Source organism: Simochromis diagramma, unplaced genomic scaffold (assembly GCF_900408965.1).
Source record: "Simochromis diagramma unplaced genomic scaffold, fSimDia1.1 OVJJ01000024.1, whole genome shotgun sequence".
Classification (NCBI taxonomy): domain Eukaryota; kingdom Metazoa; phylum Chordata; class Actinopteri; order Cichliformes; family Cichlidae; genus Simochromis; species Simochromis diagramma.
Window position 1 is genome coordinate 290,543 of NW_024387332.1, and position 14,529 is coordinate 305,071.

Genomic DNA, 14,529 nt, shown 5'->3' on the forward strand with positions numbered 1-14,529 from the left:
GTGACTGTTTTCATGTGAAAGCCTGCGTGTGCTAGTACCGCTTGTCACTCGTACCTACAATCCTTTGTGGTTTTACCCCGGAAATGACGTCACATTTTCAATTTCTATTATGGGATGTTGTGGTGCTCATGAACATGAACTTTCTTCTTTGTTATGATGTGATATAATAATGAGGCAATTTAGCTGAGACCAATTAAGTTAATAAAATACAATTGAACATAATTCACATCAAAAATACAACCTTGGTGTGGATTTTGAAAGATACAAATCTCTCTGTGCTGTCTTCTCTTTGACCTCATCTCCCACATTTCATGATATCTGAGGGGTTCTTCCTTCCCAGATAAAGTAATTGAAAGGCAATAACAGTGGATTAACCTGTAACTCATGATCAAATGATATGAGTTTAGATTTCAGTTTTTTATGGGTTGATAAGAGAGAGCATCTTGTCAGATCAGATTACATGTGATACTTATGTAACAGCAGTAACATAGGTGTCAACACTGGAAACAGCAATACTGAGAGTAGAGAAGCAGGTATGCTGACACAGCTCAGTGTAGCCTGAGATCCTTTGTGATGCTGCTGCGTTGCCTGACTGCCTTCTGCCTCGTAGGCAGCCTTTCCTGTGCTGCTGTCCCACTGCGGGACACTAGGAGAGCTCAGCCCACCAGGAACAAGCTGCTGCTCATCTCCTTTGATGGTTTCCGCTGGAACTATGACCAAGATGTGGACACCCCTAACCTGGATAAGATGGCTAAGGATGGGGTGAAGGCACAATACGTCACACCGCCCTTCATCACCATTACCAACCCCACACACTTCACTTTGCTCACAGGTATTTAAAAGGTCTTAACGTCTGGATAATATTATATTCTAGAGAGCTTAGATAAGTTGTTGAACCTTACTGGTACAAAAACAGAATTGTTCATGAACGGGTATAAACCAGTCCTCGTTTAGACCAACATTAAGCTGCAGCTGTCTGATGAAGCGCACTGAGATCAAGCGTGGAGGCGACTCTTGATGTGATTTGAAACTATAAATAAATTGAATTGAAAAAGAGAATGATATTAAAGAGATATTAGTTATTCACTTAGGGCTGCATGGTGGTTAGCACTGTTCATGTGGGTTCTCTCTCCGGCTTCCTCCCAAAGTCCAAAGACATGCAGTTAGTGAGGTTAGGTTAAGTGGGAACTCTAAATTGCCCATAGATGTGAATGGTTGTCTGTCTCTATGTGTTAGCCCTGCCACAGGCTGGTGACCTGCCCAGGGTGTACACCGCCCCTCGCCCTAAGACAGCTGGGATAAAGAAGAAGAACTAGAAGGCTATGTGCAGCTTTATCAGTAAAAAAATAATAAGATATGCCTGACTCCAAAGATCACTGTGAATTCATTTGATTTATACAGACATCACTGATGTCTGATTAAGAATTAATCTAATAAATAATAGTTATATCGCAGTATTATTAAAGCAATGTTGTTTCACTATAAACTATCCCTACTTGTTTCATCTAATGCATTAATAACATTCACACCATTGGTTTGAAGTTTGCTTCAAACCAATGGTGTGAACCAACCATTGCTTAGGCTGCTGCCCCCGTGACCCGGCCTCGGATAAAGCGGATGAAGATGGATGGATGGATGGATGGATGGATGGATGGTTTGAAGTATTCTTTATACTTTCTCCCGGATACTGAGGAGTAAAAGTTGTGCACATGTTTCCTTTCATAATTTGTGTTTCATTTTACTAAATACGACTGTGGTTGTTGTTCAGATGTTACTAAAGTCTCTGTGTCTGGTATTGAGCAGTGGCTGGACCACGGGTACACAACAAACCTCCTGCTAGCACAAAGAGCTGTAGATTTAGCTCAGGTCTGACCAACTGTCCACTGTAGTGGATGTGATGGTAGATGCACCTTTATTTCCAACGAGCTTCTTCAGCTGAGCCACAGTCGTCCCTGCTCACAGTGGCAGACTGACTTATAGAAACAGAATTCAAACAAACACAAATAGAAACAGTCTTTTAAAAAGATGAAGCCAACGTGATCTACATCTGCTGCAAGACCATCCTTTCAGAAGTGTTTGTACATAAATCTGAGAACAAACGCAAAGGATCACATTTTGATGTTAGCGGTTAATGCGTCTTATAATCTGGTGTGCCTTATGGTCCGAAAAATATGGTATATTACCGAAGGACTTTTAACATTTACCCTTACGTTCTCTTAATGCTCCTCATTAGTGTTTCTTTCTTCTGTCTGTCAGGACGCTATGTTGAGAATCACGGAGTAATCCATAACATGTGGTTCAACACTACTACTCAGGAGAAGAAGGGGTACTACATGACTCAGTTTGTTGATTCATACTGGGACAACGGCAGCTTACCCATCTGGATAACAGCACAGAGACAGGTTCTTTAGATTTGTCTCTACCTTACCTCAATGATTTAAAGTTCCTGTGTCATGAAGCTGTTTCCCTTGTTTTAATCTAGTTTAATGTCCTTCCTCGTCTCCTACATCTCCTTCCAGGGTCTCAAAGCAGGATCTCTACATTTTCCTGGCACAGCAGCCACCTACAAAGGGGAGACTGTCAGGGTGAGGGAAGTGGAACCACGTTTATATGATTATTCTAATGAAACAGAGTGGAGGCTGAACATCGACAAAGTGATTTGGAGAGTGGTTCCACCAACAGGACCTGGACTTTGTCTCTTTGTATTTTGGAGAACCAGATGGGACTGGGCACCGATATGGACCAGATTCCCCAGAACGCCGGGAAATGGTTCAACAAGTGGATCGTACTGTGGGCTACATCAGGGATAAAATCCAAGATCATGGCCTTACTGACCAACTCAACGTTATTATCACCGCTGACCATGGGATGACTACTGTTCTACGGGGTGCACAGGTTGAAGAGATCATCCTCTATAAGATTCCTGGTTTCAACTTCAGTGATATCCAGTTCCATCTGGTGGACTATGGACCTGCTGGGATGCTGCTTCCTAAGGATGGGATGCTTGAGAAGGTCTACAGTGCCCTCAAAGGAAGTCACCCACATCTTCATGTGTATAAAAAGGAAGAGATGCCAGTGTGGCTGCACTATAGTAAACATGCTCGACTCCTTCCCATCATCCTTTTTGCTGATCCTGGATACGTAATCAATGGGGTGAGAGAATGCATGCCCATCTACTTTCTGAAAATGTGACTCTTTAGCATGTGGCTACAACCCAACACTGTCCCTAGTCAGATCACCCAAGACTTAGTGGATAATAAGAGGTAAACTCCTGCCATGCTCTTAGTATCTCTGAAACCTTGAGGATAACATCAACTACCCTTTTGCACAGCATGGTGTGATCCTACTGAGTAAAACTTCAAATCATAACTCAGGGAAACAAAAATGATCAAATGTATACTTACATATACTTACATGGTTTTCTCTGTTTTCTCTCAACTTCTAGTTCTTCCCTGTGCAGTTCAACAAAGGAGAGCATGGCTTTGACAATCAAGTGATGGACATGAAGCCTTTCTTCAGGGCAGTTGGGCCTGATTTCCAGGAGGATTTAGTGGTTGGGCCCTTTGAGACTGTTAATGTGTACCCACTCATGTGCCATTTACTAGGAATAAACCCAGAGATCAATGATGGACACCTCGACAATACCAAGCAAATGCTGCTCCCCAAGAAAAACACAGAAGGTAACAACAGCACTGGCAAATTTTGTGCTATAGAGATAAAAGATAAAGCCCCATTTTTAAATGGTAACTGGACTGACTTACACAGCATCAAACTACTGGGACCAATCCCGATCCCTAGCTATGACTGCTTGTTGGTGTAGGTGATTTTAGGTGTAGAGTATTTCTTTTATTTGTACAAACTAAACACATAAGTAGCACCTCGGATACATAAAAACCATTTTTGGTGCTAAAAAGATCTTTTTTCTCAGTCTTGCTTTTTGCACAGATTTTATTTGTATGGAATGTTGTGGAAGTTTTCCACTTAAATAAAGCCTGCATACAAGCAGTGAGCGGTAGCTAACATTCTTTAATCAAAACAAAGAACAGACACATACGACACATACACATACAATACGGACACATCGTAGAGCAGCTTGGGGTTAGTATCTTGGCTAAGGATACTTGGCCTGCAGACTGGAGGAACCAGGGATTGAACCACGACCTTCTGATCAGTAGATGACCTGCTAATGAGCTACAGCCACCCGTTAGCCTTCAGCATTAGCCACATGTTGTGGAAGTTTTCCATTAAATAAAGCCTGCAGACGAGCAGTAGCTAACATTCTTTAATCAAAACAAAGAACAGAAAACCAAGCTTGTGGAGAGCCTGCATGATCGCGGGGCAGATGGTCAGCAGAGTCTCTCCCTGAGCCTAGCATGGCTCTCAGTTAAATACCTTCTTCAGGAACAAAAGGCAGTACACAGCTGTTTCACACCTTAAGGTTCACACTCCCTTGCTACCTCCCAGAGTCCTCGAAGAGACAAAAGATTCTTCCTGTGGAGTTCTCCTTCCCCCCAACTTCCTTACCAGACTCCCACCATCTGTTTAACTGCACGAGTGTGAGACATGCTAAAATCCAGTGGCACCAAGGCATTATACAATAACATAATATGAATAATACATAGATAAAAGAAATTCTTATACAAGCACCAAATCACAACAACAGTTGTTTTATTAATGTAATTTAAGGACTCTACAACAATACACAAAAAAATAGAAACATAGAAAACCCCAGCAATCATATGACCCTTCTACCCACATATCAAGCAGGTCTGGCCCAGATCTGGTATCAAGCCGGCACTGCTGGCTGACTTCTGGCATGATAAGACATATGTCATCCAGATATGGACCAGGCCTGGTATAGATGGCACTGTTTATGTGATGGCATGCCATATCTGGCTCGATTGTGGTTTGGTGCATGTGGCCCAGGCTCATAGAAAACAGGTCTTCCCTGGGTCCAGCATCAAGCTGGTACTTCTGACTGACTGGTGTCATGGCAGGGTGTATGTCGACCAGATGTGGGCCAGGTCTGGCAATCATGGCACTATTTATGTTCCTATTTTTCCATTTTAGTTAGAAGACCCAAATGCCATGTTGCAATACTATACTGCTATGGTAGCCAATGTTTCAAATGCAGGTTTGACAGGTTTGTGAGTGTACACTTTATCCAAAACCTAGTGATGGTTTACTCATGTTTGCCAGTGGGTGGCTGTAGCTCAGGAGGTAGAGCAGGTTACCTACTGATTGGAAGGTTAGTGGTTTGATCCCTGGCTCCTCCAGTCTGCATGTCAAGAGTGTGAATGTAGTTAGGAAGCACCCAGTTTAGAGAAAATGGGTCAATGTGTAATGAGTACTTTGAGTAATCTGGGAGAGTAGAAAAGTGCTATATAAGAATCAGTCCATTCACTGTCTGAACAGAGTTTAGTCATGTTGCTTTTGCACTATTATGTTCCAGCACATGTTGTTATTACATGGCTTGATTAAGCTACACATTAGGCTGACATCTGGGGCCAGAGCTGAAACTGTTCTGGGCCAGTGTGTCTGCAACTGGCCCGTGGCTGCACACAACTTACACATGGCCCACATACAGCAAAGAATGACGGCCCTTTGGTGGCCCAGATCAGGTTTGCCAGAGGTAATCCGCACATGGGCCAACACAGGACCACCAGTGTGTCTGCAACTGGCCTTGTGCTGGCCCATGTGTGGGCCACATCTGGCAAACCTGATCTGGGCCACCAAAGGGCCGTCATTCTTTGCGGTATGTGGGCCATGTGTAAGCACATTGTGTGGGCCATACCAATTTAGCTATGTGGGTATGAGCAAGTGCTTTGGCGACAGTGGGAAGGAAAAACTTTTTTTTTTTTTTTTTTTTTTTTGCCTGTCCCGTTTGGCTCTTTTGCCATCAGAATTGTTGTCTAAAGGCAAAGAAAGATGCCCAACGGATTTACTTTACCAAATTGACCATCCCAGCCTTGCCGTAATGGTCCATTTGATTCACCTTTTATTGTTTATTTTATTTTCACTTACTGAATACGGGACAGACTTGACTGGGGGAAAGAAGGGGAGAAAGAAAGAGGGAAAGAGAAACAGCTGAGAAGAGGGACGGGGGAGAAGGGCAAAAGACAAAAACCAACAGAATGAGCAGAAGAAGAAAAAAAGAAAAAAAAATGCATATATCAATCACCTGGATCACCTGCTGAGAAAGAAAAAAGAAAACAAGCAGAAGAGAACAAGAGTAATAGAATAAACAACATCACAATGATATATGGGAATATGACAGTAAATACTAAATATTAAACATTATTGTGCAGCACATAAGATCAACATAACACAGTGTGCTTTGAGGTAGAAGCCAAAAAGGGTGTAGTTTGTGGGTGTGATCACCCGTGTGTACACCTGTGAGCATGGACGCGCTTGTTTTTTCAAAAGGTTCCTTCGTGTAATGATCTGCTAGAGGGTGTGGGGGGGCCGCAGCCCCGTCCTCCAGGGCATGAAGCAGGTATGGAGGAGATCAAAACTCCAGACATCCAGAGGCCCCCAGAACACAAGAGACCAAGGAAGACCAACAGAGGGGCAGCCGCGCCACTGTCCCAGTAAGAGCTGAGGAGAGTCCCAGATGAGGGCTCACTCAGCAGCCGCGGAGCAGAAGCCAGGGGGAGTTGTAGTGACGCGCCCGTGAGCTCCGCCGGCAGCCAGCCGTGCCTGAGTGACCGAGCCCCAGGCCGAGAGGCTGGGGGCACCCCACCTCCGAAGTGGCCCGAGCGAGCCCCAGGCTCCAGGCCCCGATAAGCGGCCGCCAAGGAGTGAGCCGGTGTGTACCTGGACGCCCACCCCCGGACACAAAGAACCACCAACGCACCGATGTCTGAGGGAGTCCGCCACTGGCAGGGGAAGTGGTGGTAGGGGGAGATAGGCCTCCAAACCTTGGAGGGCCTAAGATGTCCCCAGAGAGGTGGCGCCTGACACCCAACCTGACATATAGACACAGAAATACAGGCACACACATATACAAACATCCATTCCCACCCTCATGCTCTCATATGCACTTACTCCACACTCAACCAACGTGGAGACAGACATAAAGAGACGCTGTACACACAATCACACTCCCCAAGCATACTCTACAAACCGGGTCTAGGTACCCTTGCCCCTGGAGGGGGGAACTGCACCCAGACCCAGGTGGTGTTACCCTTTTCCCTGCGGTGGGGGGAGGCAGACCGCCCCGACTCCGCAGCAGCAGGGAGGCCCCACACTCCAGACCGCAGTCGGACGGCCAACTCCTCCTCCTAGGAAAAACTTTTAACAGGAAGAAACCTCCAGCAGAATCAGGCTCAGGGACAGGCGGGGCCATCTGCTACAACCCGTTAAGGTTAGGTGAGGAAGACAGGACAAAGACACACTGTGGAAGAGAATCACTAATAATTTAGTGCAGTCAGGTGTATAAACACATAGTGATTGAGAAAGGTGACTGAATAAGAAACACCCAGTGCATCATGGGAATCCCCCGGCAGCCTACACCTATTGCCGCATAACTAAGGGAGGATTCAGGGTCACCTGGTCCAGCCCTAACTATATGCTTTATCAAAAAGGAAAGTTTGAAGCCTAATCTTGAAAGTAGAGATAGTGTCTGTCTCCTGAATCCAAACTGGAAGCTGGTTCCACAGAAGAGGGGCCTGAAAACTGAAGGCTCTGCCTCCCATTCTACTTTTAAATACTCTAGGAACAACAAGTAGGCCTGCAGTGTGAGAGCGAAGTGCTCTAATAGGGTGATATGGTACTACAAGGTCATTAAGATAAGATGGGGCCTGATTATTTAGGCCTTGTATGTGAGGAGCAGGATTTTGAGTTCTGGATTTAACAGGAAGCCAATGAAGGGAAGCAAAAACAGGAGAAATCTGCTCTCTCTTTCTAGTCCCTGTCAGGACTCTTGCTGCAGCATTTTGGATTAGCTGAAGGCTTTTCAGTGAGTTTTTTGGACTTCCTGATAATAATGAATTACAGTCGTCCAGCCTGGAAGTAATAAATGCATGAACTAGTTTTTCAGTGTCACTCTGAGACAGGATATTTCTAATTTTAGAGATGTTGCACAGATGGAAGAAAGCAGTCTTACATATTTGTTTAATATGTGCGTTGAAGGACATATCCTGGTCAAAAATGACTCCAAGGTTCCTCACAGCATTACTGGAGGCCAAGGTAATGCCATCCAGAGGAAGAATCTGGTTAGATACCATATTTCTAAGCTTTTCAGGGCCGAGTACAATAACCTCGGTTTTATCTGAATTAAGAAGCAGAAAGTTAGCGGCCATCCAGGTCTTTATGTCTTTAAGACATTCCTGCAGTTTAACTCATTGGTGTGTGTTATCTGGCTTCATGGACAGATAGAGCTGGGTGTCATCTGCATAGCAGTGTAAATGTATGCTATGTCTTCTAATGGTGCTGCCTAAGGGAAGCATGTATAATGTAAACAGAAATGGTCCTAGCACTGAACCCTGTGGAACTCCATAATTAACCTCAGTGTGTGAAGAGGACTCTCCATTTACATGCTAACATAATTGAGTGCAACTGACTAATATACAGAGCAGTGAAAAGTATTTTCTCTTCCAAATGTCTTATTTTTTTTAAACAAAAAGAACCAGAGTAAATACAAATGCAATTTTTACAGTTTTTAAATGATAATTTATTCTCCATGAATCACTACCTTACTGTGGTTGAGGGAAAAACCTAAATGGGCTTGCACTACTGTAGGCTCACAAAATGCACGAGGCCCCGTAGGGAGCAGCTACAATGTGTGTTGGACAGCAGTCATGGGCAGAGGCCCTGGCAGCTATGGAGGTAGTCTACTGGGACATGGAACATCACCTCTCTGGTGCAGAAGGAGCCTAAGCTAGTGCGTGAGGTTGAGCGACACCAGCTAGTCGGGCTCACTTCAACGCACAGCTTGGGCTCTTCAACAGCATTCTGAGAGAGGCTAGGGTCATTGAGTCTGAATGGACCGTGTCATGGTGATAATCCCCGAACCAGATGGTGGAAACCTGAGATGAAGGGATGATGATAACTTTAAATCATGTCAACTGATAAAAAGACAACTGACATTTTTGAGTTGAAATGACAGAAAACACACTGCAGCTTGTTCTTAGTTGAGGTAGATGATGAGATCTAAATCTCATAATAATTATCACTTTGTTATCACCTCACAGATGGAGTGTCACAGTGTAACACAGATGCAGTGCCATTCCCAGTCAGTAAATATAAATGTCATTACTGTTGTTACTACAGAATGGGGGAGGTTTTATATTCCCAAACAAATCCCTTAATCTTGCCTTCTCTGCTCAGATAAGAACACCAACCTGTTCAGATATGTGTGAGTGTCTTTGTGTAGCTTTGTCTCTCTGTCTTTTGCGTCGTAACTATTCATACTTTTCTGTCTGTCTGCAGATTACGAGGTGAATCGTCATCATCAGGCTTTCATTGGCTTATCAGCAGTGGCTGGGTTTCTGGTTCTGATTTTTATAGTGGGAACTTCTTATACTTGGTGTTTAAGGAGAAAAGCAAATAGGTAAAGTACTATAATCGTGTAATCATGGATACATCTATCAGTGTGCTTTTTGCCAAATCAATACATAAATACAATTCACATATTAAGGTCAAAACTTTAAAGCAAAGGAAACCCAAGAATTCCCCTTTAAGCAAGCAATAGTAAGGTTGGGTTTGGGGAAACCTGCAGTCAGCTGAGACTGAAAACAAAGTCCAGATGAACAGAATCAACCTTCTGGGATTTACTTACCTGGATGACTGAGTGTGCATCAAGCCGCCTCTCCGTCTAGATTCTCTCAGTACTCTTTCTGTAACATTTTGGGTCAAATAAAGGTTTTCAGAGAGTAAAGAAATGACAATACTCCAGCCTAAAAGAAAGACATACATAAGAGTCACCAAGGTAACTTTGAATTTATGATTGGAATGTGCAGATATTCTGAAGCAATAAAACAGTGAACATAAATATATTTCACTGTTAATTTTGTAACAAAGCTGATGCTGCATCCTGCTATCTGACCCATTCTTTTTGTTTTTGTCCTCTCTTCTCAGATCCAAACCAAAGCATGCTGATGCTGCTGCTGCTGATGATGATGATGATGAAAAGGCTGACAAAACGCAAACTGTCTTTTAAGAATTTGTTTTGCATAATAATCTAGTTTGAAAAATCCTCTATTGTATAATACAAATGTGAAAGTACAGCACAGAAGCACTTCTTAATCAAAAATAATAATAATTCATGAATCACAGCAGTTCGGTGATTTTGTTTGTTCTCCATTTTTCATTGTAACTCTGATCATTTGTGAACATAGTTAAATATACTATTAAAATGTTTCCTTCCATCTGTCCACGTTCTCCCACTTATCCAATTCAGAGTTGCAACCCCTACAACCCCAACCCCACTATATAAATAGCAGCAACATGACTCATAAAAAATAGTTTCCCACTGTGAGGCATCTCATCTTCTTTTAACAGCAGCCAGTAAACATCTGGGAACAGAGGAGAGCAGCTGCTGGGCTTTAGAGAGAGGACTGTTGTCCCTTTCTTCCCTGACAGAGGTTTCTCACTGCTTTGTGGTATTTTTCATTTCATGGTGTATCAGATGTTTCGGGTCAGTCAAAGGTCTGGACTGCAGGCAGTTCAACACCTGCACTCTTCTATGAAGCTGTGCTGCTGGAACAGCTGCAGTATGTGGTTTAGTATTGTCCTGCTGAAATATGCAGGTCTCTCCTGAAAAATACGTCCTCTGTTGCTCTAAAACCTGTATACACCTTCCTGCATTGATGGCCAGATGTGCCAGCTGCTGATTCGATGAAGGCTGAGTGCTGGTAACAAAGCAGATTCTTCCTCCCGTCTTTAGTCCAAACATGTCATTTTGGCTGACCTCAGAACAGTTTCCCACTTTGCCTCAGTCCATTTTAAATGAGCGTTGGTCCAGAGAGGACAGCAGAGTGTCTGCATCGTGTTCACATGTGTGATCTGTGGATGGCAGAGCGAGCTGTGTTCCAGCTGAAACCCATTTCCATGACAGACTCACACCTGAAGATCACAGGTGTGAGTCTCTGTGTGCAAGTTTCAGCCTTGCACACAGAGACTTCTCCAGCTTTAACCGCTGGGCCCTCTTTCATTCTACTTTTAAATATCCTAGAACCACAAGTGCAGTGGATCTGATGGGCTGGATTCATCAGGCAAGCTCACTCCAAGGAATTGCCCTACGTCAATGTGTCCCAGCTGCTAAAGGGCAGGAATGTTAAAGAACCATTAATTAAATATGCAAAGATTACAAGAAGCTTCAAAGGAAAAATCCCCTTTGGCAGTTCAGTCCATTTGACCTGCTGCAGTTTAACTATCAGCGTCCAGGCTCTTCACACACAAGCATGCACACACATACCTTCCCTGTCATAACTCCTCAATCCAATGCCAAAGGTTTAAAACGTGATTATGAGCAGATAAGTACTGACTGATATGCCTTTTAAAGTAAATGCATTCATTCGGGGTGTATCCACTAACACTGTGCAACACAGTTTCTCTTTTGTCCTGGAGTGTTGGTCATACTTGTATATTACTGGAAGTCACTACAAAAGCAGGAAACATTAAACTGGAGCACAGTGGATCGTTGGTAAAACTACAGCACTGTCTAAATCTTTGCTGCTCCCCTGGCTTTCTGCTCTCTGTCTGATTGTCAGCTCTGCCTGCTCTGCAGCCTCACTGCAGAACTCTGAACAGTCACTTTTCAGAGGATCTACCAGGAACAAGCTGCTGCTCACCTCCGTCGAAGGCTGGGACTACAACCTAATGTGGATAAAATGGCCCTGGATGGGGTCAAAGCCCTTTATGCTACTGCACCCTTCACCATCATCGCCAGCCCCTTTTTCAAAGCTAACAGATAAAACCAACATAAGTAAAATCTGAATGCTTAACCGTACAGTCACCAGGACTCACTGTACAGTTTTAGAGTAAATATAAATGATTTTAATCATATTCAAATGTCTCCACACTCATTAGATTTCAACACAGCTGAACGCTATAATCATAACACAATGATTAAATAAGCAAATTTATTTCAGAAGAATTTTATCATCAGGTCCTCACACTACCTCCACCATGTTTGACTGTTGCTGTAATTTCCTTGTTTCTGTAATGCTGTGTTCATTTTAAACCAGAAGTAATAAACCTACCAGAAAGTTAAATGTGGTCGTGTCAGTCCACAGAAGTTTTCCCACAATTTTGGGAGGATCATCAATGTGAGACGGGCATTTGTGTTGTTTTGGGGCAGCAGTGGTTTTCACCATTTTTGCCCATCCTGTTTGTTATTGTTAACTCTGAGTGGCATGAGTCCTGCAGTTTACTGAGTTCTTCTGTGACCTCCTGCTTCAGTTGTTGATGTAGTGTTGGAGTAATTTTGGTATGTCACTCCTGGTTGGGCTGAAGGACCGTGATGATTTTAAAGGTATGACTGAACATTTTTTGGAGGATTTCTTCGTATCAATAATAAGCTGTGTTCTGTCTGTCTCTACAGTGTCTACTTGAACAAAATACATGAGACTCACGTGAAATGTCACAGGTGGAATCCAGGCATGCTTTTCAGTTCTATCATCTATATTCTCAAACCTGTCATAGCAGATCAACCCGGCGTTACATGACAGACACTTGAACACTGCTGTCTGACTCTGAAAGTAGAAGGAACCTGGAGAAACACTGTTTTTGTAGGTTGAGTTTATTTTACCTCCGACAACAGAGTTTGATATGATACAAGTGTTTCCACATGTTTCAAGACTTACACCAAACACAGTCTTCAAAGACAATTTATGATTTAAACTATTTCACCAACGTGCATTAAAAAGTTCAGTTTAAGAGACACGAGAAACCTCAGCTGGTGCTGCATGTCTTTATCGTGTTCATCATGTGTTAAGACCAGAGCATGGCAGCTTTTAACGTGACCGCAGAACCAAGACGCTGCCTGGAGGTTATTTACTGCCACTGCTGAAGTAAACGCTTGTGTTACTTTGATGGATGCAGAACACTGAGAGCAAGCTCGCAGTCTTTCAGGTAAATGCTCACATGACTCCGTTTTGTTCTGTTCAGCAGGGTTGCACTAGATGGGTCTCAGTAACTTATATGTGAAACATGAAGTACTTTTTAGTACTTTAGTACATTAACATGTTACTGTTACTGATAAATGTCAAGTGATTAAGACTGAAAGGAAACAAGAACATTTCTCTGGTGTCCGCGGTGTACAGTCACAATGAAACAGCTGCATTTTAATGAAGTCTGAACAGAAGCTGAACACAGCCTAACGTTTATTACATGGAAACATTTTCAGCCTTTTGTCTGTTGGACTAAAAACTAATCGTTTGCAATAAAGATGACTGGATTCTGTTAGGGTGGCTAAGTTGAAGGTGAATTCAGCTGTCCCTGCAGTATAATGGTGAGATAAGATCTCTATCTATCCCAGCGATAGCCATCAGCTGACTTGAACCCTGACATCAGACATTATCTAGTACATTATCCAGTTTTATCCAAGTCTCGTAAAGTCATATCTTATCTGTGTAAAAGGTTACCTTTCCTAAGATACCATGAAGCAATTGTTTTTTTGAGGTGGGGGGGAGGTTGTTTTGGGTGTCATTGTCTGTTGTGCTCTTGTGTAACTTTGTTTTGTCTCTTTCTTTTCTTTGTAGCTGCTGTGATGAATATTCAGAGGTGCTCACTGCTCTCTCGGCAGTAACAGGGTTTTGTATTAGTGTTCATTATTGCCATTTCTTACACCGTGTATAAAAGGGATACAATATTTAACAGTGAGGTGAGCCAAACATTTGCATTTAAGCTTCTGCTTTTATTATGTAGTTAAAAGAGGATTTCTCGTTCCTGTTTCTATAAATCTAGCTGTTCCTAAAATACCAAAATAGTTATGTTTAATACTAATTTTGTAAATCACTAGTGAATGATTGAAGCAGCATAATTTTTGTGGTCAATTGATGCATAAATATAGTCTGTAAATCTGGAGTCAAACAAAGCTGTGAGAGGTAACAAAATATGTTTAATGCTTTTATGTCCGTTTAAAGTGATAATAAATTGTATTCTATAAATACAAAAATAGGAAATGTCATTATTTTGGTGGGTTCACGCTGTTCTGTTCACTTTCCAGTCTCATATAACGAGATGATAAACTCTCCCTTTATGTTTGCTCCACTATTGTAGCGTTAGCTTGATGCTGGAGAACCGCAACCGCCACATATGGACCCCGGCACTCATTCAAAGGAGTATCAGTCCACATTAAGAAAAAATATAATATTGATCATTTTGACAATAATGTTAAAATTTACAGATTAAAATCGTAATTCTATTTGGAGAAAAAGGTTGAAATGTGGAGATAACAGCTGTACCCTCTGAGTTAGTAAAATCATACTTCACAATCAGTTTTACAAGGATATGATTTTGCTTTTAGCTCATAAACACAGAGTGTAGCAAACAAGGTAGTTTGTCCTGAAACAACAACAGTAA

The 14,529-nt window shown here is 42.7% G+C and overlaps 1 protein-coding gene across 1 annotated transcript; it reads left to right on the forward strand.

Moving 5' to 3' along the window:
• Positions 1 to 573: 573 nt before the first annotated feature.
• Positions 574 to 10,495, forward strand: LOC120718061 (ectonucleotide pyrophosphatase/phosphodiesterase family member 7-like). Its single transcript, XM_040006378.1, is given in 7 exon segments — positions 574 to 832; positions 2,257 to 2,402; positions 2,520 to 2,660; positions 2,662 to 3,153; positions 3,446 to 3,680; positions 9,433 to 9,553; positions 10,081 to 10,495. Coding segments are annotated over 7 exon segments (1,476 nt in total). The 3' UTR covers positions 10,163 to 10,495.
• Positions 10,496 to 14,529: the final 4,034 nt, after the last annotated feature.